Below are 18,775 nucleotides of genomic sequence, written 5' to 3'. Positions count from 1 at the left end.
CCAATATTATTGTAATCGTTAGAATGTATAAAATACTATCTTGATTGCGCTGCACAAGAGTTAGAGCACGACCGAATTCGTAAGCAGGTTTCCAGCCCACCCAGCGGCTCCACCTGCTTGCGTCCCTCCCCAATCTAACACTCAGACCAGCCCAACACAAACAGGTCGTGCCTCCGACTCTTACTGAGCCAGACGAAGCTGAACAGTAGGAGCTCGCTACCTCGTTACAGTGCGCGGGGCGATGATGTAATGTTAGGGTTTAGTTAGGGTTTACTTTGTATTTACTTCTATTTATTCTAGGTATGCTCATTTTTGGTCACGAGGTTGGGCGTTAGGCGTTGGGCTTGGGCGTTGGGCGTTCAACTTTGAGCTCCCCTAATGTAAAGCTCTGGAGTCTGTCATGAGCAGGAATATATACCAGATAAAAAATATGGCACAGTTTCTGAGTCTTTTCATCTACAAAAGTTCCATCGTTGAATGGCGTGAGTGCATACAATGAGAACGCTAGACGCAATGAATTGGCTGGCCCATACTGGACTATTTCGAGATCTAGTATGGATGATGCTGGTCCTTGTTTAAATCTTATAAGGATGGTACGCAAGTCAAGAGATCCGCGCAGTAGACTGGCAGGTGGATTCGCGAGTCACGTTCATATGCCTCTGCGGAATCCGGATTTCTTGAACGATTACGACGGTCAACGGTCAACGATTAACGATTTTTAATTGGCTGACTACGCTACTATGCAACTCAGATACCACATACAGTAAGTACCTTCAAGCTAACAGCTCACAGGTACACTGTGCCTCTGACGTTTTCGTCGCAGTCGTGGTACCCCAGTCGCAATGGATTGGGTCATGGGATATCCTGGGATACGGTCGTACGTTCATCGTAGTTCGTATGCAAAGAAATACATAAATGCATGATGGATTACAGGTAAAAGATGCGAAGATATATGATGCAAGATGCGGAGGTAAAAAAAATTAGTAGATACAAGATGAGTCCTGCAGAGCAAGCACCGACTACACATAGAATCTGAAAGTTAAGAGGGTCAGAACGAAGAGACATACATGTAAGGTGAAAGGGCACTCACTTCTTATTGATCTGGTAGAGCAACAAACTAATGTTGACCTTTGCCAGTCCATTGAATAAGGAAAGGGAAGCCTGGTTCTCGAACTGAGCCTGCAACAAGTCTTCCATACGCAGATCAGTAGAAGCTATCCGATTGGTGATCCCCAGCGTGTTATTGAACACTTCCATAGTGAAGATGCCAGGTTTGTTGGAAGAAATGGTGATGTCGATTTTATCAAACTGACGGGGAGAGAATTTATCGATGGAGAGTAATATACCCTTCTCATACAAATCCCTCGCACTGTATTTGAAAGATCCAAACTGAGGATTCTTCCCCGACTTCTGCAAGTCCCGCAGATGAAAGTACTGCTTTGTGAACGGCAGAACAAAACGCTTCTTCCTATTCAAGAGTTTAGCGCAATGTAGGGCACAAACATAATTGATCTTTACCCTTTGCCTCGCTGCATGGTCGCCATCGCAGCTTCAACGTAATTGTGATAACTGTCGATCTGCTCTTCGAAATACTTCTTCCGTTCAGAAAGGTGCTTCAGGGCGTCTACCATGCTATCCATCTCCTGTTGACGCTGTAAGCGTTTGCGGTGCTTGCTGCGGACATCGCTGGCAATGGCATTCAGAATACCCTGGAATCCGTCGTTGCGCGTAATCTTCCCCTGTTTCTCGAGTTCAAGAAGGAAGAAGATGGCATGAGCTTTGACTTCTTTGAAAGACAACCTTTTATATTTTTTTAGTTGAGCATTGTCTTCCATACTTCTCGATGCAACTCACGATCGAATGTCTTCTAGCCTATAGGCGGACTCGCCTGCGGAAGTTGAAGGCATACGTCGTGACGTTGGTTCGTTATCCATTTCGGCCAAGATGTTCTCCCAGCGAAGTTCATCGCTATCGCTCACAGGACGCATCAAAGATTCGACAAGATCTTGCGCAGGTTGGACACGTAAGATCGCAAGTACACCGCGCTTTGCTTGTACCCAGAGCGTTTTCTCATCAGCTTGTGGATCTGCATTCCCGTCAACAAGCGTCATCGATATCGAGTAGCACAAGCTTACCTCGGACATGAGCAAACCTGTTCGTCAGCTCCAGAGTAATCGCACGATCTCTGGCATCCTTGAGCTCATCGTTATCAAGATGAGGTACACCATCCAACTCGTGCAGAATAACACGCAAAGCATCGTGTCGATCAGGAGACTTGCAATATATTTTTCAGTCTCAAAGAATTCCTCCTGATTGAATGCACCCACCAATTTCTCTTGATATTGCGAGAGCAAGACATGCATACCGTACACCTCGTTCGGAGAGATGTAAATAGGCTTTGGTTGTACTGTAGCATCCAAGAACTCGTGGGCATGGTAGTGACTTTCAGCATCGGGGACATCCGCGACTGCTGTTTATCAATAGAGATGAATACCAGACATGCTCAATACAATATAAAAAAACAACTCACTTCGCACTAGCCAATTGGTCATCTGCGTGATCAACGTGCGCACACACTCGTTAATGGGCACATAATTAGGCTGATCATCATTGAACTCAGAGCCTGACGCAACCTGCGTCAAGACCTTGGAGATCTGCGCGAGATTCTTCCTGGTTGCAATATCTACCGATGCGACCATATCAAAGTTTTCAGGCGATCTGCAAATCTGGGTGATGAGCGCCTGTCACAAGAGACCGAAGATGAAACACACAAGATGGCGGGGTTTAAGTACCGGTAATATACCAGCCTGCCAATGCAGGCTGCATACACTTCATCAGGCGCTCCAGGGAACTTCTCCTTCAACTGAAGAAACGTTTCGCGCGCCATGAATCGCACGCTGTAGGGCATCCTGCGGGTCGACTCAAATATGGATACGGCAAAGGCTTCAGTCCACCACTGAAGTTTCTGGAGATCTGTAGATATATCAAAATAAGCTCCAACACTTCAAGAAATAAACACGTGCGTCTGATGTACTCGGCCCTGGTATCAGGATCTTTCAAAGCCTCGTAGAATGGAACATCTTTGGGCTTCGTGCTTGCAATTCCAGATCGCATTTCCTCCACATTTATGCGCGATCGGTGGATCTAGACAAGGTGAAACGTCGTCATACAAGAAGCACAAGAATACTTACCACAGTAGGGTCAGGTTCTAGGTCAAGATCGACAGCCTCCAGGAGCTCACGGATGATCCCCTGCAGCGTTTCACGGATATACGTGACCTGTCGTGGGCGGACGTACTGCACCGCTATGTTAATATACATCGGATGTCCACGTACGACATCCGAAATCGACGGCGCGGCCAGGATTTCCTCACGGATCGAAAGCTAAAAGCAGTATCAATAATAACCAGACGTCACAAACTGCGGGAGGCGCACCTGGAATAACTTCAAGAAGAGATAATCCTCCCTTCGGTCCTGACCATACCCAAACAACGTGAGCACGACCCGCTCTGCCAACCGCCTGTGCTTCTCCGCTGTCTCGTCAGAAAGCTGAACGAAGAGTCCACCTAGATACTCTGCTCTCGTCTGCAAGAGATAGAATAGCTGTTGGTACAGTTCAAGCTTCTTCTTCGCTGCATGATCAAGAGTATTCGGTCCAGCAAAGGGGTCGCCATGCGCAGCAAGGATGGACGCCCTAGTGGCGTGAGCAGCAGCGCTGTCTGCACCGTACTTTTTCCGCGCCTTGATAAGCTCCTCGAAGGATTTCACATTCTGTACAACAAGCGCAATCTTCACGTCGAGATCACTGACATCGTTCTCTAAAGCCTGGTTTTCACGAATGCCTTCTACCACGCGCTTTCTCAGCCGCTCCACCTTGATCTCATCTTGAAAGTCCGACTCCGAATCGTCCAACAAATGCACGAAGTTCTTGATCGTTCCGACGGTGACGTTCTTGCCCAGCGTGAGTTGCCTGTACTGCTCCCTAGTCTCCTTTGCCCTAAAGAGCGACTGAATCTTGACAACCTTATCAAGATTTGTGCGATAATACTGAATCTTCGCACGGAATTTCTTCCGCTGGAGCACTCCACGGAACAAAGCCTGCAACATCGTCGCTGCAGGTTGACTCCGCCGCAAATAGTCTCGCCACGCATGGTAGTCCCTCCTGACGAGGTACCCCCGCGCCACTACCTGAAATCCGTTCACATCTGGAGCAACAAACTCTAGTTCTTTCTGCTGTTCACGGTGGCGGTTGCGCATGATCGCAGCTCGTGCAAGAGCCTGGAACCCTCCAATACTCGCTACGACCTTCACCTCGCAGAGGGCCTTTGCGACATTACGGTGCTGCTGTCTAGCCAGGCTCGCACGTGCACGCGCTTGCAGACCGATAAGCATGGGAGTCGCGCGCCGCAAACCTCGGATGAGCTGAAGAAGGCGTTTGCGTGCAAGATAAGTCCGCACAGCTGCCTGTATGCGCACAACAGTTGCAGACACATCATCCAGCTTGGCGAGTTGCGTCCGTATGCGTCTTCGCACAAGAACACCGCGGCACTGTGCCTGCAAATCCACGATAGTCTCCTCCTCTGCATCCAGTTGTCTAAGCTTTCTCGAAAGCATCCGTCGGAGGAGGAAGCCGCGCGCAACAGCTTGGACATTCACCACAGACAATACTACCTCCGCACGCGCAAACGTTTTCGCCACTTCGCTGTGGTTCCGCTGCACGATTTTGGCACGTGCAGTTGATTGCATCTTCACCACGATTGCACGGGCGCTCCTTAGGGCTGCTTTCAGCTTCTCGAATCGCCGACGTACGAGGACGCCACGAATCTGGGCCTGTGTCTTGACTAAGTATTGAGAGACTGCTTTGATGCGAGCGATGTATGCTCTCCAGCGCCGACGGACAAGTACGCCGCGGACAGCAGCCTGCAAATGAATAGCCCAGGGCGTCATGTCGCGCGTCTGCTGACGGGAGACAGAAATGGTGCGTCGGGCGAGAGCACCACGGAGATGTGCTTGCAGACGAGGAACGTATCGTTCGGTTAGACGCAAACGGACGCGTTGTGTCGCCTGTGCCTTGCGGACCAGAAAGCCACGGGCTATGCATTGAACCGAACGTATCGAGTCCTCATTCTCCAAGAGCAGACGATCGCGCACTATGAACAAAATTCATCCTATTGATAGATATCGGGAAAGTAAACAAAGTAGGACGCACGTTCCTCCTCGCTTTCCTCTGGTTCAGGGGGTGGTGGATCAGGTTCCTCGTTTATTTCTTTTGCTAGTTCCCTGCCAACATTGCCGAAGTTGGGCATCGGAATACCTGCGTCAGTGAGACCCTTCTGCGTCTTCTGCAGCTGGTCATCGGAGAATTGAAGTTGGCCGAGAAGATCTCCGATACATTCGGCGAGACCACGGCGGGCGAGGAGGTGACTACGAGGTATTAGCAAATTCAAGCGTTTGCCGATCGGGAGGTGCTCACCTAAGTGCGTGTATGCAGTAAATGACCTTGGGAAAGTTTTTCTTCTCATATAGATCGGTCAATTCGAATATGAATCCCTTATGCAAATTGTTACTCGTCATATCTGATGCTGGAGGCGTGGCGACATACCTCGGGCAATCCTACTTCTCTAACAAAAACAAAGAAATGGTTGATATTATCCGAGTGGCGGAAATTTAACTTTCGGGCCTGTAAACAATCGGAGTTCAACCTCGATCACACGATCTTGGAATGCCAGCGCACCTCGTAAATTCTGAACCCTCCTTCTCCCTTGAAAACCCTGACAAGCCGTGCAAGCACAACACCATTCCTCATTCCTTCCTCCATCTCCACCACTCCAAAGCCTAGCTCTTCCCCAAGGCAACCCTCGATCCACTGCTGCGCCTCTCCTACATGGCACAGGTATTCATACGCTTGCAGTAAATGTCTCTGTACATCGGCCCATAGGCCTCTCGTCAAGCGAGAGGAAGGGAAGGTTGTCGGTGCAGTCGGACTCGCTGGCGTTTGATCCCGCGAAAGACGCAATCGCCCCGGAATTCCAGTAACATCGGAGGTATTTGACATCCCTGCTACAAGTTCTTCTGTAATAGGTGACGCTGGAGGTTCATACCTGGAATTACGACGTGATCGTCGCAACACCATCTGTGAATCATCCACATGAACGAGAGTATGCTCAGGTTGTAATGGGGGATTGGGCTTCTGCTCATCAACCCAGTCTTCATCGGCATCCCCGCTCGCGATGCGGGGCAGATGGCGTCCTAGTTTGTGTCCAGCAATTTGCCTATATGTTGATGACTTCTTTGACATGTATGAGGAGCGGTAAGGGGCCGGTGACATTACAGAAGAGGAGGTTGATGGAATGGATGTGGTGGAAGAACTGGGCGTATGTGGAGGGGTTGAAGAAGATGTGGATGCGAAGGAATTCTGAGTGGATGCGAACGAGGACGTGGGGGTATGCGTAGGAGATGGGGACGGGCGTTCAGAGAGGTTGAAACGCGAAGTGTATTCCGCAACCCGAGTTGTAATGTCAGGGGCACGGGAAGTGCGGTCCACGATTGGCAGGACAGCTGGTGAGACATTCTCAGCGGAACGAGACGTAAAATCAGAAGAACGAGAATCCAATCGGGATGTATATGCAGATATCCTGGAGGGAAGGTCGTTCAACTTAGATGTGAGGTCCGAAGGGTTATTGTCGGACACTCGCGAAACACGACTTGGAAGTCGCAAGGTATGGTCGGTAAGATCCTGGCTTGCAGAGATGCGACCGTGCAAGGTTTCCTTTTCCGGGAAGGGAAAAGATGAAGACTGTGAACCATAAAGTGACATGGGACGGCGGGGGATAGTTGTAGGTGTTGCAGGTGTGAACAAAGGCTTTGAAAGACTGGACGGAGTGTTGATCACCGTCGATGTGAATGGGTCGGGTATCCGTGATACTAGATCATGGGGAGCAGAATCCGGGGTGTTGCTGTCTATTGTACTTGGTCTCCGCGTGGGTGGGGAGGGGGAATCAAGGGATATGTATGCAGGTATATCATGATCAGCAAGTTCCTTGATGTCAGATAATGATGAAGAATGAAGAGATGATGTAGTTGGGAGGCATATACGATGAGGGGTCGGGGTCGAAAGTGTGTTGACAGACGAGTCAGGGTTCACGACAGATATTCCAGTAGTATTCGGGGACAAGGGAGTTGCTACTATGTGTGGTGGAAGGGATGCGGAGAAAGTATGCCGTTTGAGATAAGTTGAAGTGCGCTGCAAACTGGAATCTGTGAACGAGGAGATACTGTCACTACGACCCAGGCTAGAACGACTGGGTGTAGTTTCGATTTGCTTTGTTGAACTGGCAGACCTGCGTTCGTCGAGTACTGCCTCTGCACGTGCGCGCTCCTCCCACTTGTCGCGTACAGTGTCAACACTGGCACCCGGTCGATGTGAAGGTGTCCATCGTCTGGTAGCAGAAACCACAGGCGGACTAGAACCAGTTGTATTTGGGCTCACGAGGGATGTTGGACGCGATGAGATGGAAGAATTTCGAGAGTTTGTTGATGAACGAGAAGCAGTGCGCTGGAGCAGACGCGTCTGGTACGCGAAAGCATCTCGTTGCTTGGACGGCGACGACGGAGCATCAGTGGTCGATGGTATTAGCGCATTTGGTTTTTCCATGTCGTGTCAAAGTCGTCAGCACAACACGCCGCTCCAGCCTACTAGTACTATTTGTACGTATACCGGGAACAACATGAAGTCAGACCTAAAAGGATAGCTGATGTAATGAGCGCTTAAAGCTGTTTCTTAAATTCTTTGTACTAGACACGACTGCGCCGCGGCTTATGATGAGGCCAGCTAATCCATGCCTCCTGAATATTTATCTTTCATGGCTCGGTGTGAGCACCGTGACGCTGGCTTACTAGAGCCCCCATAATCTACACAAATACTACCTTTCCGTATCTCTACAGGCTTTTGGCGTAATCATCATACTCCCATGATCATGAAAATACTTTGGTTGAAAGGACAAACAAATCAACGAGCCAAGGAACTCTTCGTTCGGATACCTTCGCCGGCGAAATATATCCACACGGGGAAGGGTATACCAATGATGATGGCAAAACCTGCAAGCAGCGTATTGCCTCCGCCATAACCGAGCGTCGCAAACATCTGTTGTCCAAATAAAGGGAATGCGAACCCGAGGAGTGAACGGAAGGCCTGATGTGACGTATTCAGTGAACGCAAACGACGTCAAGGGTAGGGAAAACTGACAGAAGCGGCTGCAGTAGCGCTTGCAGCGTATGTAAATGTATCCACGAGATATAGTTGAATAGGGAGGCTTTCAAGAGGGTCAAACGTGAACAGTGCCAAACCTCGGAGGCACACCCACAAACATGTCAATATTCCGAATCCAAAGATAGAGGTGCCAATGATGGGCATCATAAAGTGGGCCTTGGCTTGGGCAGACCAGCCATACCAACTAATACATGTCAGACTGGGAGCAGGAACAAAGGGGTCCATCTCACAGCAGTCCCACTGGGACAAAAAACGACCCGAATATCAGAGCAGGCACACGCATCTCTGGTCGACCCCTCCCTCCATTTTTTGCAGTAAGCTAAATATAGAAGCTAGCAATTGAGCTGACACGTTCGAGGTAGAAGGAAGACATACGTATATGTAGATCTTGTCGGAAAGTTTGGCGCCAAACACGGTAGCAATTACGAATCCAAAACCAACTCCAATATATGTCAGACCTCCGATTCCAATGCTGAAGTGGTACACGTTTGCAAAGAGGTCTATGTAAAAATTGTTAATAATGGTGCCTGAATGCTGACCAGGTATGATCTTACCGGGGAAAGTAGTAAATAACAAGAAGTAGATACCTAACGTACGATCTCAGTCCGTATCCGATATAACTTAATGTAGTACTGACCGTACATCCTAAATAGATGACATGAGTCAGTGAGCTGCGCGACATCAAATTAGACTTACAAAGCCATATACAAACTCAAGATGAAGCATATGAAACTCCTGGTCAGTAGAATGACCGGTCGCTTGAGATTAACCCATAAGTAAACCCACTTGTCCATATGATGTGCGGCCAGGACAGGATGCCCTACAGACGTCTTTTCGCGATCTAGCACCATGGCGTTCAGACGAAACCTGATGACTGGTACATATGTTTCTCTCATGAGAGGGATGCCAAGTATTGCGGCAACACCAGAGATCGCAGCGATGACATAGAAAACATACTGTACACCAACTGACTCTGCGATGAAACCCCCTATAACAGGACCGATAGCGGGGCCTATGAGTGAACTTCAGTCAATGTCATACACCGTAAAACAAGGAAAGACTCGCCAAGCATAGGTCCAATGCTGTATAGTGCCATAGCTGAGGCGCGCTCGTGTTCCAAAAAGAGATCGCTGATAACACCTGAGCCACATGCTATAGGCGCACTCCCCGCCAATCCAGCTTCGTAGAAAGTTAGCAAAAGTTGCAGCTCCGACAGCTCCATACGTACCTAGAAACCGGAACACGAGCAAGGACATGGTATTGGCTGACAAAGCGCAGCCGAGATTGAACGCGAGAAAGAAGAGGTTTCCTAGGTGGAGCACCTTGAACTCATTCAGGCAAATGGTCTCTTCGATCAGATGTAGGAAGAGCACCACGCACCCACACACGACCGTATACTTCCGATAAGGGTGCCGCGAATAATAGACCAATGGCATACGATAGAACGAAGATACTCAGAGTCAACGCTAAGATTGTTGGATTGGTTATGCCAAATTTCATGGCCAAGTCAGGCAAACCAGGTGCCATGATAGCGCTTGCTAATGGTGTGACAAGCGTGTACAGCGAGACCTGACACGACACTGACATGAGCCCTAGTGAACTGAATTCGCTGATAGAAGAACTGACGACTGTAGTGGTTATCCATTTCTTTGCGAGAGGCCAATTCCTGGGGTTCGCTGGGTCGTGTTCCCATTCATGCACCTCATCATTCGACTTATCCAAGGCTTCGGCAGCCCCGCCTTCGCTACATGTGAGTTGAGGATGAAGATAATTCGTGCCATCTCGGTGTGGTGCACGAGCAGAGGAGACGGTTCCCAGAGGAGAGTCCGACATGTACAAGCGTTGCACTGGTAAGCAGGGAAGACGACCGAAGACGATTCAGGGGACAAACTCCTTAAAAATAGCAGATGACATCCTGACCAGGCAGGTATTGCTATTACGCTTTATTCCTGGAGGCCGCTGGTCACGTTACCGACGGGTAAGATCTCACCCGAGGACTTTGGGACGTCTACTTACAAACGATCGTTCGAGTCGCCCCATATTACGCTTCATGATCGGCGCCAGTCAGCGCGTGTCATCTCGTAGCGCTTCGAACGAGTCAAAATTTCTTCCAACTAAGTCCGCAGTTTCGTCTTGTTTGTCAACCTCAGTTGCTTTGCTGCATTGTTGGCACCTCAGGACCAAATATGAAGCCCAGGCAATCAGCATCGACTTGAAGTTCTTTGAAGGTTGTATCCCTCGTAGCCTGAAGGCTAATATTGACAAGTTTCCTACATACGTACACTCAGACACGAGATAGGTTGTTATGTAAGACACTAACCAAACCATCATTTTATCTTCGGAGATGATCAGTGCATTCGCTCGCAGTCCGACCCCTAGGACCTTCATAACCTTCGCTTTATCGACCATTACCAACACAGACCAGCACCCGAGTGATATAATGGAACTCACTAGAAGTCTCGTGCTGGCCTCTCTGCTCCATTTACACCCTCGATTTCTGCATAGCCCTCGATACGTCAATCCAATGCAGGCCGTTCAACTGGCCGCTGCTTGATCGGCGTCTGCATCGTGGCAGTTAAGGTCAACTTTGCATATCACTGCTGATTTATCAAAGATAAGACTGGCATGCATGTCAACGATCCAGATCTTCAATTGTTCGGCCTCCGTGATCAGCGTATTCAATGGACCGATTGGTCTACACCAAAATGAATCCACACGGTATGGTTTGTGATGAGGCCAGCACGCGCCAATGGATGAAGAAAAATTGGAACTCAGATTTCTCGACCCGCATGAAGAGGACCTCACCGGGTGTAGAGGAATCTTGTCGCGCACTTTTAAGAAGGACACGGCTGGCGACCAGAGCGAGAGTGCAGGAATTGCAGGAGTATACTGCAACACAATAAGGAAAACACAGAGGGCAAATCCGAGTCCGCATGCAGGATCCTCAAAAAATTCTTTACCAGAACATCATGGTACCGTAGAGGCTACTTTCTGCGTATGTCCCTGGTTGAGGTTAAGCTAAGCCTTGAGCATTTGGAAATGTGTGATTGTCAGGAGTGCCTACTGCCCGTGATCATACATCGCTTAACAATCACACTGCTCGAACGCAATGATGAGAGAAACCCGACTTCTGCAAGGTTACCAAGGTATTGAAGGGACATGACCGTCAAAGTTCAAGTTGAATCCAGGTTGCTCGCTTTGTAAGCAATTGGACATGTACTTCTAACATACCCGCGTGATCTAAAACTGTATACCGCGATGCGCGATGTGAGCGCGTCAATCGAGAGCCTTGTCACGTCCTTTGTCCCCCAGACTCAGTCTAATACACGTCTCAAAGAAGAACTAATAGCACATTGCAAGGATATCCTCGCAAGGTAACAACGCCCTAGTCCAGCTTGTGGCAAATGTTACTTACCTGTTCTCTAGTAATATTGGCACCGCACACGAGAATGACACTGGTCATTTAGCGGCACAGATAAAAAGGCATTGTATGCATCACCCAAAGATCGCGTATTCCTAATTGTGACCGTATTCTTTTGCAGTGTTACAATCTGAATCTCCGAGCAATGCATCGCTCAAGTTCACTAATCTCCTCTCGCGATTACTAGACCAAGTGAGTGTACCGATCGTGTTGGTCGCGCGTCTTATCTCTGCGTAGCCTATTCTCTCTCGCAAACACGAGTCCCTCCTCTTTCTCTATTCTCTCGCATCCTCCTCACGCCAGCCAACCTCAAGCCCCTTCCTCGCGTCTCTCCAGGCCCCGCTTCGTCCATCCACAATTCGTACCACTAGTCCTACTCATCTTCCGCGCTCACCACAGCCAAAAGGCAATTCGAAAGCAGAGATATTGCGTGAATATCGCGCCCGTACTGGTATGCATTCCTTTGACACCCTCTGTGGGACAGAACGCTCAAGTGCTAATGAAGGACGACGCCATCTCCCCGAACACTTACTTCTTCGCGACACGTTATATCTCTTACAGGGAATTTCTGGAAAATATGTACACTTGTCGCTCTCAGACAATGGCGCCCAGCCCAAACTCGTTTTTGTCGAAGATTCTGTAAGCAATTTTAAATGAATGTCATATCGTGCTCATCTTACTCACAGAAATATATCATCCCTCCTTCAACTAAATCCCTCGTTCATCGCCTTTCCGAGGTAGGTCATCTCTACGCGCGCATAGCCGCGTTCGTCAACACACAAGATCGGCCATCCGTCGGTATGATCGAGCAAAGCCTTTGCCATCACCTCCAGACGCTGCTTACCGAATACTACCGACTCATCGCCGTTCTAGAGTCTCAGATGGGCAACACATCCAACTCAGCTCCAGGCGCACAATCGGATCCTATAGGAGAGGAGACCGGCCTCACCCTAAAACGTCTCGATGTCTGGATAACAGAGTGGCGTCTCCGCATGCGCATGATGAGCGTCTGTGTTGAGGGTGCACATGACGCACAGGGTGGGGCACTCGTTAACCTCATTCATTCATACACCGACAACGGAGACCCATTCGTCAGAAAATTTACTGACCAACTTTTGGAAGAGGTGCAACATCTTTATTTGTGTTAGTTAGCCGACTGCTTCATGCTAATTCAATTTCAGGTATCCACTCCCTTCTTCAATACACTGCACAAATGGCTCTTCTCCGGCGAGCTCTATGATCCCCACTCTGAATTCTTCGTTTCAGTCGACCCATCACTTGCGCATCTTCAAGGACTCCATCCCTCAAGTCTTGCAGGGGGCATCGACGCATTCGGTGAGGATTCCGTTAGCGCAGACAGAGGCGACGGTGGAGGCGGTCTCCGCGTATGGGAGGCGAAGTATCGCTTTAGAAAAGAGATGCTCCCAATGTTTGTGGGCGAAAACTTTGGAAGAAAGATCTTTTCGACGGGCAAGAGCTTGAATTTTATCAGATACAGTTGTCACGATTCAGATTGGGTAGCAACGAGAGAGAAGATGAGCAATACGGGCGGAAGTGAGTTCTGTACTTCCACTCACTTTTATGTTGATACTTATGTTTTCCCATAGTTCTCAAGTACAGCGATATCGCAGGACTAGAACGCAGCATCGACAGTGCATACAACACCGCCTCTGCTCGCTTGTTTGAAGTCTTCACTGAGAAATTCCGCCTCCTTGATCACCTCTCCGCGCTCAAGCACTACCTCCTCCTTGGCTACGGTGACTTTGCTGAGCAACTCATGGAATCGCTTGGGTACGTAATTCATGCTATCATTTCACTCATGCTAACGGGCGCACAGGCCCTCTCTCGCCCGACCTGCCAACACCCTATACCGACACAACCTCACAGCAACACTCGAGACAGCCATCCGTACTTCAAGCGCACAAAACGACCCACCGGATGTTCTCCGCCGCCTCGACGCTCGCATGCTGGAATACACGCACGGCGAGCTCGGGTGGGACGTCTTCACGCTCGAATACAAGGTCGACGCGCCGCTCGATACCCTCCTAGACCCCGGGTCTCTGGAGAAGTACAAGCGGGTCTTTGCACATCTGTGGGCGATGAAGCGCGTTGAAGGCGCGTTGAGCAGTGGCTGGATGAGGGTTGCGGGTGCTGGACGAGTTAGAGGGCGGTTGGAAGGTGAGTTGATTATGCTGCGATGTTTTCTTCCTGTCATAGACTGTAGCTGCGGCGCTGACGAGCAATATAGAACTGGAGTATGACTGGCACCAGATCCGGATCACGACTTCAGAAATGATACATTTTATTCGTCAGATGCAAGCGTACACACAGCTCGAGGTCATCGAGTGCTCGTGGAAGGCTCTTATGGAATTCTTTGCGAGACGAGAGGGTGATCTCGACGCTATGATCGACGCTCATCAATCGTATCTTGATTGTATGGTCAAGAAGGTATTGCTGATCAGCTCCAAGGCAGGGAGAGAGGTAAGTTGGGCTTGCAAGTAAGTTTGTCGCGAGCTTACCGTCATGCCAGGAGAGCTTGTTGACTCAAATTCGGGAGGTATTTTCGACGATCCTTCAGTTTCGCGAGGCAATTGTAAGCATTTCTTCGTCCTCTCTTACTCACGTGTTTCCTTCCTAACAAAAATTACCACAGGATAATTTCTATAATTACACCCTAGCCGAGTCAGCTCGGTTAGACCAAGCGCGGGATGCCGCCCGCGGGGTGTACACTGCACCCACCTCGCTCGCTCACACCCAGTCGCTTTCTCAGATTCGCAAACTCCTCAAGGAATATAGCACTGCATTCAGCGAGCGCATGCAAACTATCGTGCAGGCTTTGCAGTCGCATCCAGATTTGGATTGCCGGTTCCTTGGCATACGACTTTCATTTTCAGAATTTTATCGTTTGAAGAAGGATAGGGAGGTTCTTGCAACGCAGAGATTGTGATCATGGGCGTAAGAGAGTGCATTTATAAAATATGCTAGGAGTACAGCGATGACATAAATGATATGAACAAATTGACTACAACGTCGCCGAAAGAATTTGAACTTTTCAAAGTTGTATCTTCGGCTCTCTGTACAATCTAAGTGCAAGCGATGAGCAAACTACAGATATAGAGCTAGGGCAACCGATAAATACATGGTCTGTACCCCATGGTCAGGCCACTCACGATAATGCCATGGCCAATGATGCCCATACGGGAGCTAGACGCACATGTCCAGCAGGATATACCACACCAGCAGCGATGGGGACTGCAATCACATTATACATAATTGCCCACAGCTACCGACTATATAAGTGACGAGTAGGGTGCAGGGGGATTGGAGAGCGTACAAAGTTAATTTTAACGCGATTGAGCACTTTTGTCGAAAGATTGCTCAAAGTGACTAGACTTTTGAGATTTGAAGATACAAGAATGAATGAAGCGCTAGATATTGCGACGTCGCCTGAAGTATGTCAGTATGTGTGCCGTTAAACAAACACTAGAACTCACTTCCAGATCCGATGGCTATTCCTATGTCACTAACTGCTAGCGCCTGAACCAGTGAACACAAGATACAAAACCCTGTAGAGAGAACTCACGGGTGCGTCGTTGATACCATCCCCAACCATTGCGACGATACATCGTTGATTTGACGTTGATCTGGGCAACATACGCTGCCATCGCGAAGAAGGACGTCTGGCGCCATTGTGCTGCAGCCACTCGATCTTTTCAGCCTGCGTGAGAGGTCAGATTACGTGACGGGGATTCGAATATCAAGGCCGTACTTTTTGCTGAGGTAAAACTCCAGCAATGACGTTCATTTCAGGAATGCTCACAGATTTTGCAACTGCTTTTGCCGTCGTTTCGTTATCCCCTGATAGCATCCATGTCCCAATGCCCTGCTCCTGCAAATGACGTATAACACCAGTAGCTTCCCTCCTGATGGGATCCGACACAGCGAATATAGCTGCGACGACGAATTTATTGTCAAAGTCTACGACCGTGACAGCGAGGAGGACGATACTCTTCGCCTCAGATTTCCATCTATCGAGCACTTGGAGAACGTCTGGAGAGAGCAAGACATCGTGGTCTCGCATCAGGGCTTCGTTTCCTACTATCGCCTTGCGTCGCATTTCTTCGAAATCCGCTTTGACGCCTTTACCAGCAATTTCATCGAACGCGTTGCCAACAACAGACACGGCACCATTCTCCCCCGCATACTGCCTAATTGCATTTGCGAGCGGGTGAGATGATGCAGATTCTAACTCCGCGACGATTCCGAGAAGCGTCTTTCCAGGCACCGACGAGAGCAGGATCTCGGCATCAGACACTCGGGGCTCGCCACCTTCAGTGAGTGTTCCGGTCTTATCGAACACAACGACATCAAGTTGCGCCATGTCTTGGAAAGCCTCACCACCTCCGCGGGCCAAGATTCCACATTTAGCTGCAATGCCGGAGCCTACAAGAAGAGCGGTAGGTGCTGCCAGGCCAATGCCACAAGGGCACGCCACGACGAATACTGCGATTGCAAACTCGAGAGACCAGATGACTACAGAGCTGATGTCAGTACAAAGTTAAGTGAATCGCCTGGAAGACACTCACTCCATCCGCCTTGACTTGTATCCAAGTAACTCCTAGAGATAGCACCGCTAACACCCAAAGCAAGCCATATCAACCAAGTGACGATCGCCAGTAAAGTGATGATCGGGACAAAAACGCCGGTGATGTGGTCTACAATACGCTCAATCGGTGCCCTGCGAGTCTGGCCCTCACGGACAATCTGCACAATCTGGTCCAGCCTACAGAACTAGGTCAATACAATATTTGCACCATCAAAATTAATCAGCTAACATTGTGACACCACCAATAGCGTCCACTCGAACGTCTACTGCCCTAGACATGTTGATTGTTCCAAGAAGAACCTTGTCCCCAGCATTCTTCTTGACGAGTCTAGCCTCGCCCGTCAAAGAGCTTTCGTCAAAGGACGTCTCCGCACCAGACACGATTGTACCATCTGATGGTGGCGTGGCACCATTTTGCACACGTACCACATCGCCAACCTCCAACAGGTCAACAGGCACCCTTTCGAACCTGAATGCAGGAGACGCAATAAAGCTACCGTTATCAAATGACACGTCACATTTTTCGGGATCATTGCGGGGAACGATCGCGGGGGTAATAGGAGCAGAAGCAGAGTTAATGGTCAGTAGAAGAGCTTCAGAGGGGCGAAGCAAGCTGAGCGCAGTGATTGCATCAGCAGTCCTCACTTTACTATATGCGTCGAGGTAACGCCCTGATAATTTATATGATATCAGGCAAGATATGCAACACATGGGCCCTACTCACCAAGAAGTAAAAATAGGGTCAAGAACACGACAGCGTCGAAATATGTGGTATCTTGTGCTGTACCGCTACTCGCAGGTGGCTGTGTGGCTGCAAGAATGAGAAGCGCGATCGACGAAAAGTAGGCCACAGATACTCCGGTAGAAACCTATTTAAATATGTCATCCCCTTATGACATCGCGGATAACACGGTGCATACCAGAAGGTTCATACTCCCAAATCTAGTAAAACGCTTGATAATGGGAGACGTGCTCCCTTTCCTCCATAAAGACCTGATTTCTTTGATACTTCGACGATGAAACAAATCGGCACCATAAAAGTATACTGGGGTTGCGAGAAAGAAAAGCGCCCACTCAATCCGGGACGCATTTCCTTTCCACATGGGCTCCATCAGGTATTGCTTCGTGGGACTTGGAACGAGACTCATGTAAACTACGCCGATGATGAACGTGGGTATCGCCATTATAAATGTGAAAAACAGGCGCAGAAGCAAGGCTCGTTTCTCGCGCTGCTGCATACTGCGTGTGAGCTCTTCGAGCGTAGGTGGACAATGAATCGATACGGAGTATGATGTCGGCTCCACAGACACGATGGACGAGATGATAGAGCGGATGGTGAAGTTCGGAGGTGATGGCTTGTATGATACTTGCATTATGGGGTCCAATTGGTTTGATAACGATTTGATAATGGCAACGTCTGGCTGGAGCCTTTGTAAGGCGGTCATAATCTTTGCTGGACAGTTTCTGATTAACAGATATCAATAAGACTGGATGTGACAACAGTGCAAATCGACGCACTGGCAATACATTCCATCAACACGAAGGGATAAAGTCCGAGGACCCGTTGCACTTTCTGATGTTGATGGGATGAGTGGTTCGACCTTGACGACGTCGACTTCGTAACCACAGTCATCGATCGTTTCGGTCACAGAACCAACAAGGTCCCTTCGAGCAACAACCACCGAGGCGGAATGATTAAGCAGGCTAACGACTACTTCGGAGATCCCAGGGAGTTGCGAGACCATTTCGGTAATAGTACTTGGACATGCGGAGCATGTCATGCCACCTACGGACAATGTGACGAGATGGGGCACGTCATCAACGCTAACTTTATGCGAGGATCTTGGACTTAATTCTGGGTCCTTCTCTGATCCCACCATCGTAGAGCGATCCGTCGGAGAAACACTGTTGGAAGTTAGGTCGCCGGCATTACCCCGCAAGGGCAGTGGAACTATGTCCTGGAGTGCCGTAGCGGTTACCTCCTGACACGACAAACATTGTTGTATATGCTTTTGACGTTTTCCAGAAAGCGCGGTACTCAAATTCATTTGTCGTGAAAGCCTTCGCTCAGAGGCTGGGTCGGATACATCAAACCCAGCGTCTTCGAGGATGGCATGTATGGAGTGTCTGAGTATTGTAATGGCATGCCAGACTGTCACTGACTGGTGGACGATGGATATGTCTACCCTCGTTGGAGGGGGTGACAGAGAGAAGAGCACTTGGTTAATTGTGCTTACACAACTGCGAAAAATAATAACATTAGCAGAATAACATCAAGACCGTTATATATGTATACCTGCTGCAGTGAAGATTAGATACGAGGACAGTGGTGTCATGCGTCTGACTCTGAGACGGCATCACGGTATTCATAAGTGTGAAATAAGAGATACGATGGGTGGGAAGAGATGTATGGGAGTTGGGGGGACATTATATAGTGGTGAAAAGGCCTAACTTTTATCAGTAGCCCTGGTCGGTTGAAA

General features: G+C 49.1%; 4 protein-coding genes across 4 annotated transcripts; 1 reads left to right on the top strand and 3 right to left on the bottom strand.

Annotated features, from left to right (window-relative positions):
- Window positions 1-703: 703 nt before the first annotated feature.
- Window positions 704-7,732, bottom strand: F5891DRAFT_1000573 (ras GTPase-activating protein). Its single transcript, XM_041360116.1, has 15 exons — window positions 5,734-7,732; window positions 5,602-5,679; window positions 5,473-5,549; window positions 5,209-5,423; window positions 3,435-5,149; window positions 3,192-3,383; window positions 3,024-3,144; window positions 2,772-2,973; window positions 2,531-2,718; window positions 2,328-2,470; window positions 2,136-2,274; window positions 1,855-2,086; window positions 1,519-1,800; window positions 1,091-1,468; window positions 704-1,032 (listed from the first exon to the last, which is right to left on the bottom strand). Exons 1-15 carry the CDS (start codon window positions 7,651-7,653, stop codon window positions 1,020-1,022), a joined length of 5,895 nt encoding a protein of 1,964 aa, XP_041232781.1. The 5' UTR covers window positions 7,654-7,732; the 3' UTR covers window positions 704-1,019.
- A 152-nt stretch (window positions 7,733-7,884) lies between these two features.
- On the bottom strand, window positions 7,885-10,101 carry F5891DRAFT_1230553 (multidrug resistance protein 4; the record flags this gene model as incomplete). The annotated part of the gene is made up of 12 exons (XM_041369567.1): window positions 7,885-8,190; window positions 8,245-8,345; window positions 8,367-8,452; window positions 8,499-8,587; window positions 8,644-8,768; window positions 8,823-8,855; window positions 8,906-8,913; window positions 8,965-9,291; window positions 9,330-9,447; window positions 9,497-9,590; window positions 9,649-9,837; window positions 9,895-10,101. The coding sequence occupies 12 exons, from the start codon at window positions 10,099-10,101 to the stop codon at window positions 8,008-8,010; spliced, it is 1,560 nt and encodes a 519-aa protein (XP_041232780.1). The 3' UTR covers window positions 7,885-8,007.
- A 1,396-nt stretch (window positions 10,102-11,497) lies between these two features.
- Window positions 11,498-14,747, top strand: F5891DRAFT_1000554 (gamma-tubulin complex, component 3). Its single transcript, XM_041360115.1, has 12 exons — window positions 11,498-11,642; window positions 11,695-11,756; window positions 11,811-11,881; window positions 11,927-12,140; window positions 12,195-12,328; window positions 12,376-12,813; window positions 12,871-13,243; window positions 13,297-13,480; window positions 13,527-13,867; window positions 13,938-14,170; window positions 14,220-14,282; window positions 14,343-14,747. The coding sequence occupies exons 1-12, from the start codon at window positions 11,527-11,529 to the stop codon at window positions 14,634-14,636; spliced, it is 2,523 nt and encodes an 840-aa protein (XP_041232779.1). The 5' UTR covers window positions 11,498-11,526; the 3' UTR covers window positions 14,637-14,747.
- On the bottom strand, window positions 14,742-18,775 carry F5891DRAFT_1136742 (heavy metal translocatin; the record flags this gene model as incomplete). The annotated part of the gene is made up of 12 exons (XM_041364819.1): window positions 18,592-18,775; window positions 17,814-18,536; window positions 17,216-17,759; window positions 17,020-17,164; window positions 16,525-16,966; window positions 16,276-16,472; window positions 15,459-16,222; window positions 15,273-15,407; window positions 15,184-15,226; window positions 15,024-15,136; window positions 14,860-14,972; window positions 14,742-14,808 (listed from the first exon to the last, which is right to left on the bottom strand). The coding sequence occupies exons 1-12, from the start codon at window positions 18,663-18,665 to the stop codon at window positions 14,742-14,744; spliced, it is 3,360 nt and encodes a 1,119-aa protein (XP_041232778.1). The 5' UTR covers window positions 18,666-18,775.

Source organism: Suillus fuscotomentosus (genome assembly GCF_016647785.1).
Source record: "Suillus fuscotomentosus strain FC203 chromosome Unknown F5891scaffold_3, whole genome shotgun sequence".
Classification (NCBI taxonomy): Eukaryota; Fungi; Basidiomycota; class Agaricomycetes; order Boletales; family Suillaceae; genus Suillus; species Suillus fuscotomentosus.
Note: the sequence above shows the minus strand (reverse complement) of the source record. Positions and strands in the feature narration are given on the sequence as shown.

Bases quoted from the DNA above. Each gene is read 5' to 3' on its own strand.
- F5891DRAFT_1000573 (XM_041360116.1), bottom strand. From the start codon at position 7,653: ATGGAAAAACCAAATGCGCTAATACCATCGACCACTGATGCTCCGTCG. The intron at 5,550-5,601 runs GTATGTCGCCAC...AATTTGCATAAG, and splicing joins GAGAAGTAGGATTGCCCGAG to GGATTCATATTCGAATTGAC. The intron at 2,087-2,135 runs GTAAGCTTGTGC...ACGGGAATGCAG, and splicing joins CAGGTTTGCTCATGTCCGAG to ATCCACAAGCTGATGAGAAA.
- F5891DRAFT_1000554 (XM_041360115.1), top strand. From the start codon at position 11,527: ATGCGCGATGTGAGCGCGTCAATCGAGAGCCTTGTCACGTCCTTTGTC. The intron at 12,141-12,194 runs GTATGCATTCCT...GTGCTAATGAAG, and splicing joins TGAATATCGCGCCCGTACTG to GACGACGCCATCTCCCCGAA. The intron at 12,329-12,375 runs GTAAGCAATTTT...TCTTACTCACAG, and splicing joins TCGTTTTTGTCGAAGATTCT to AAATATATCATCCCTCCTTC.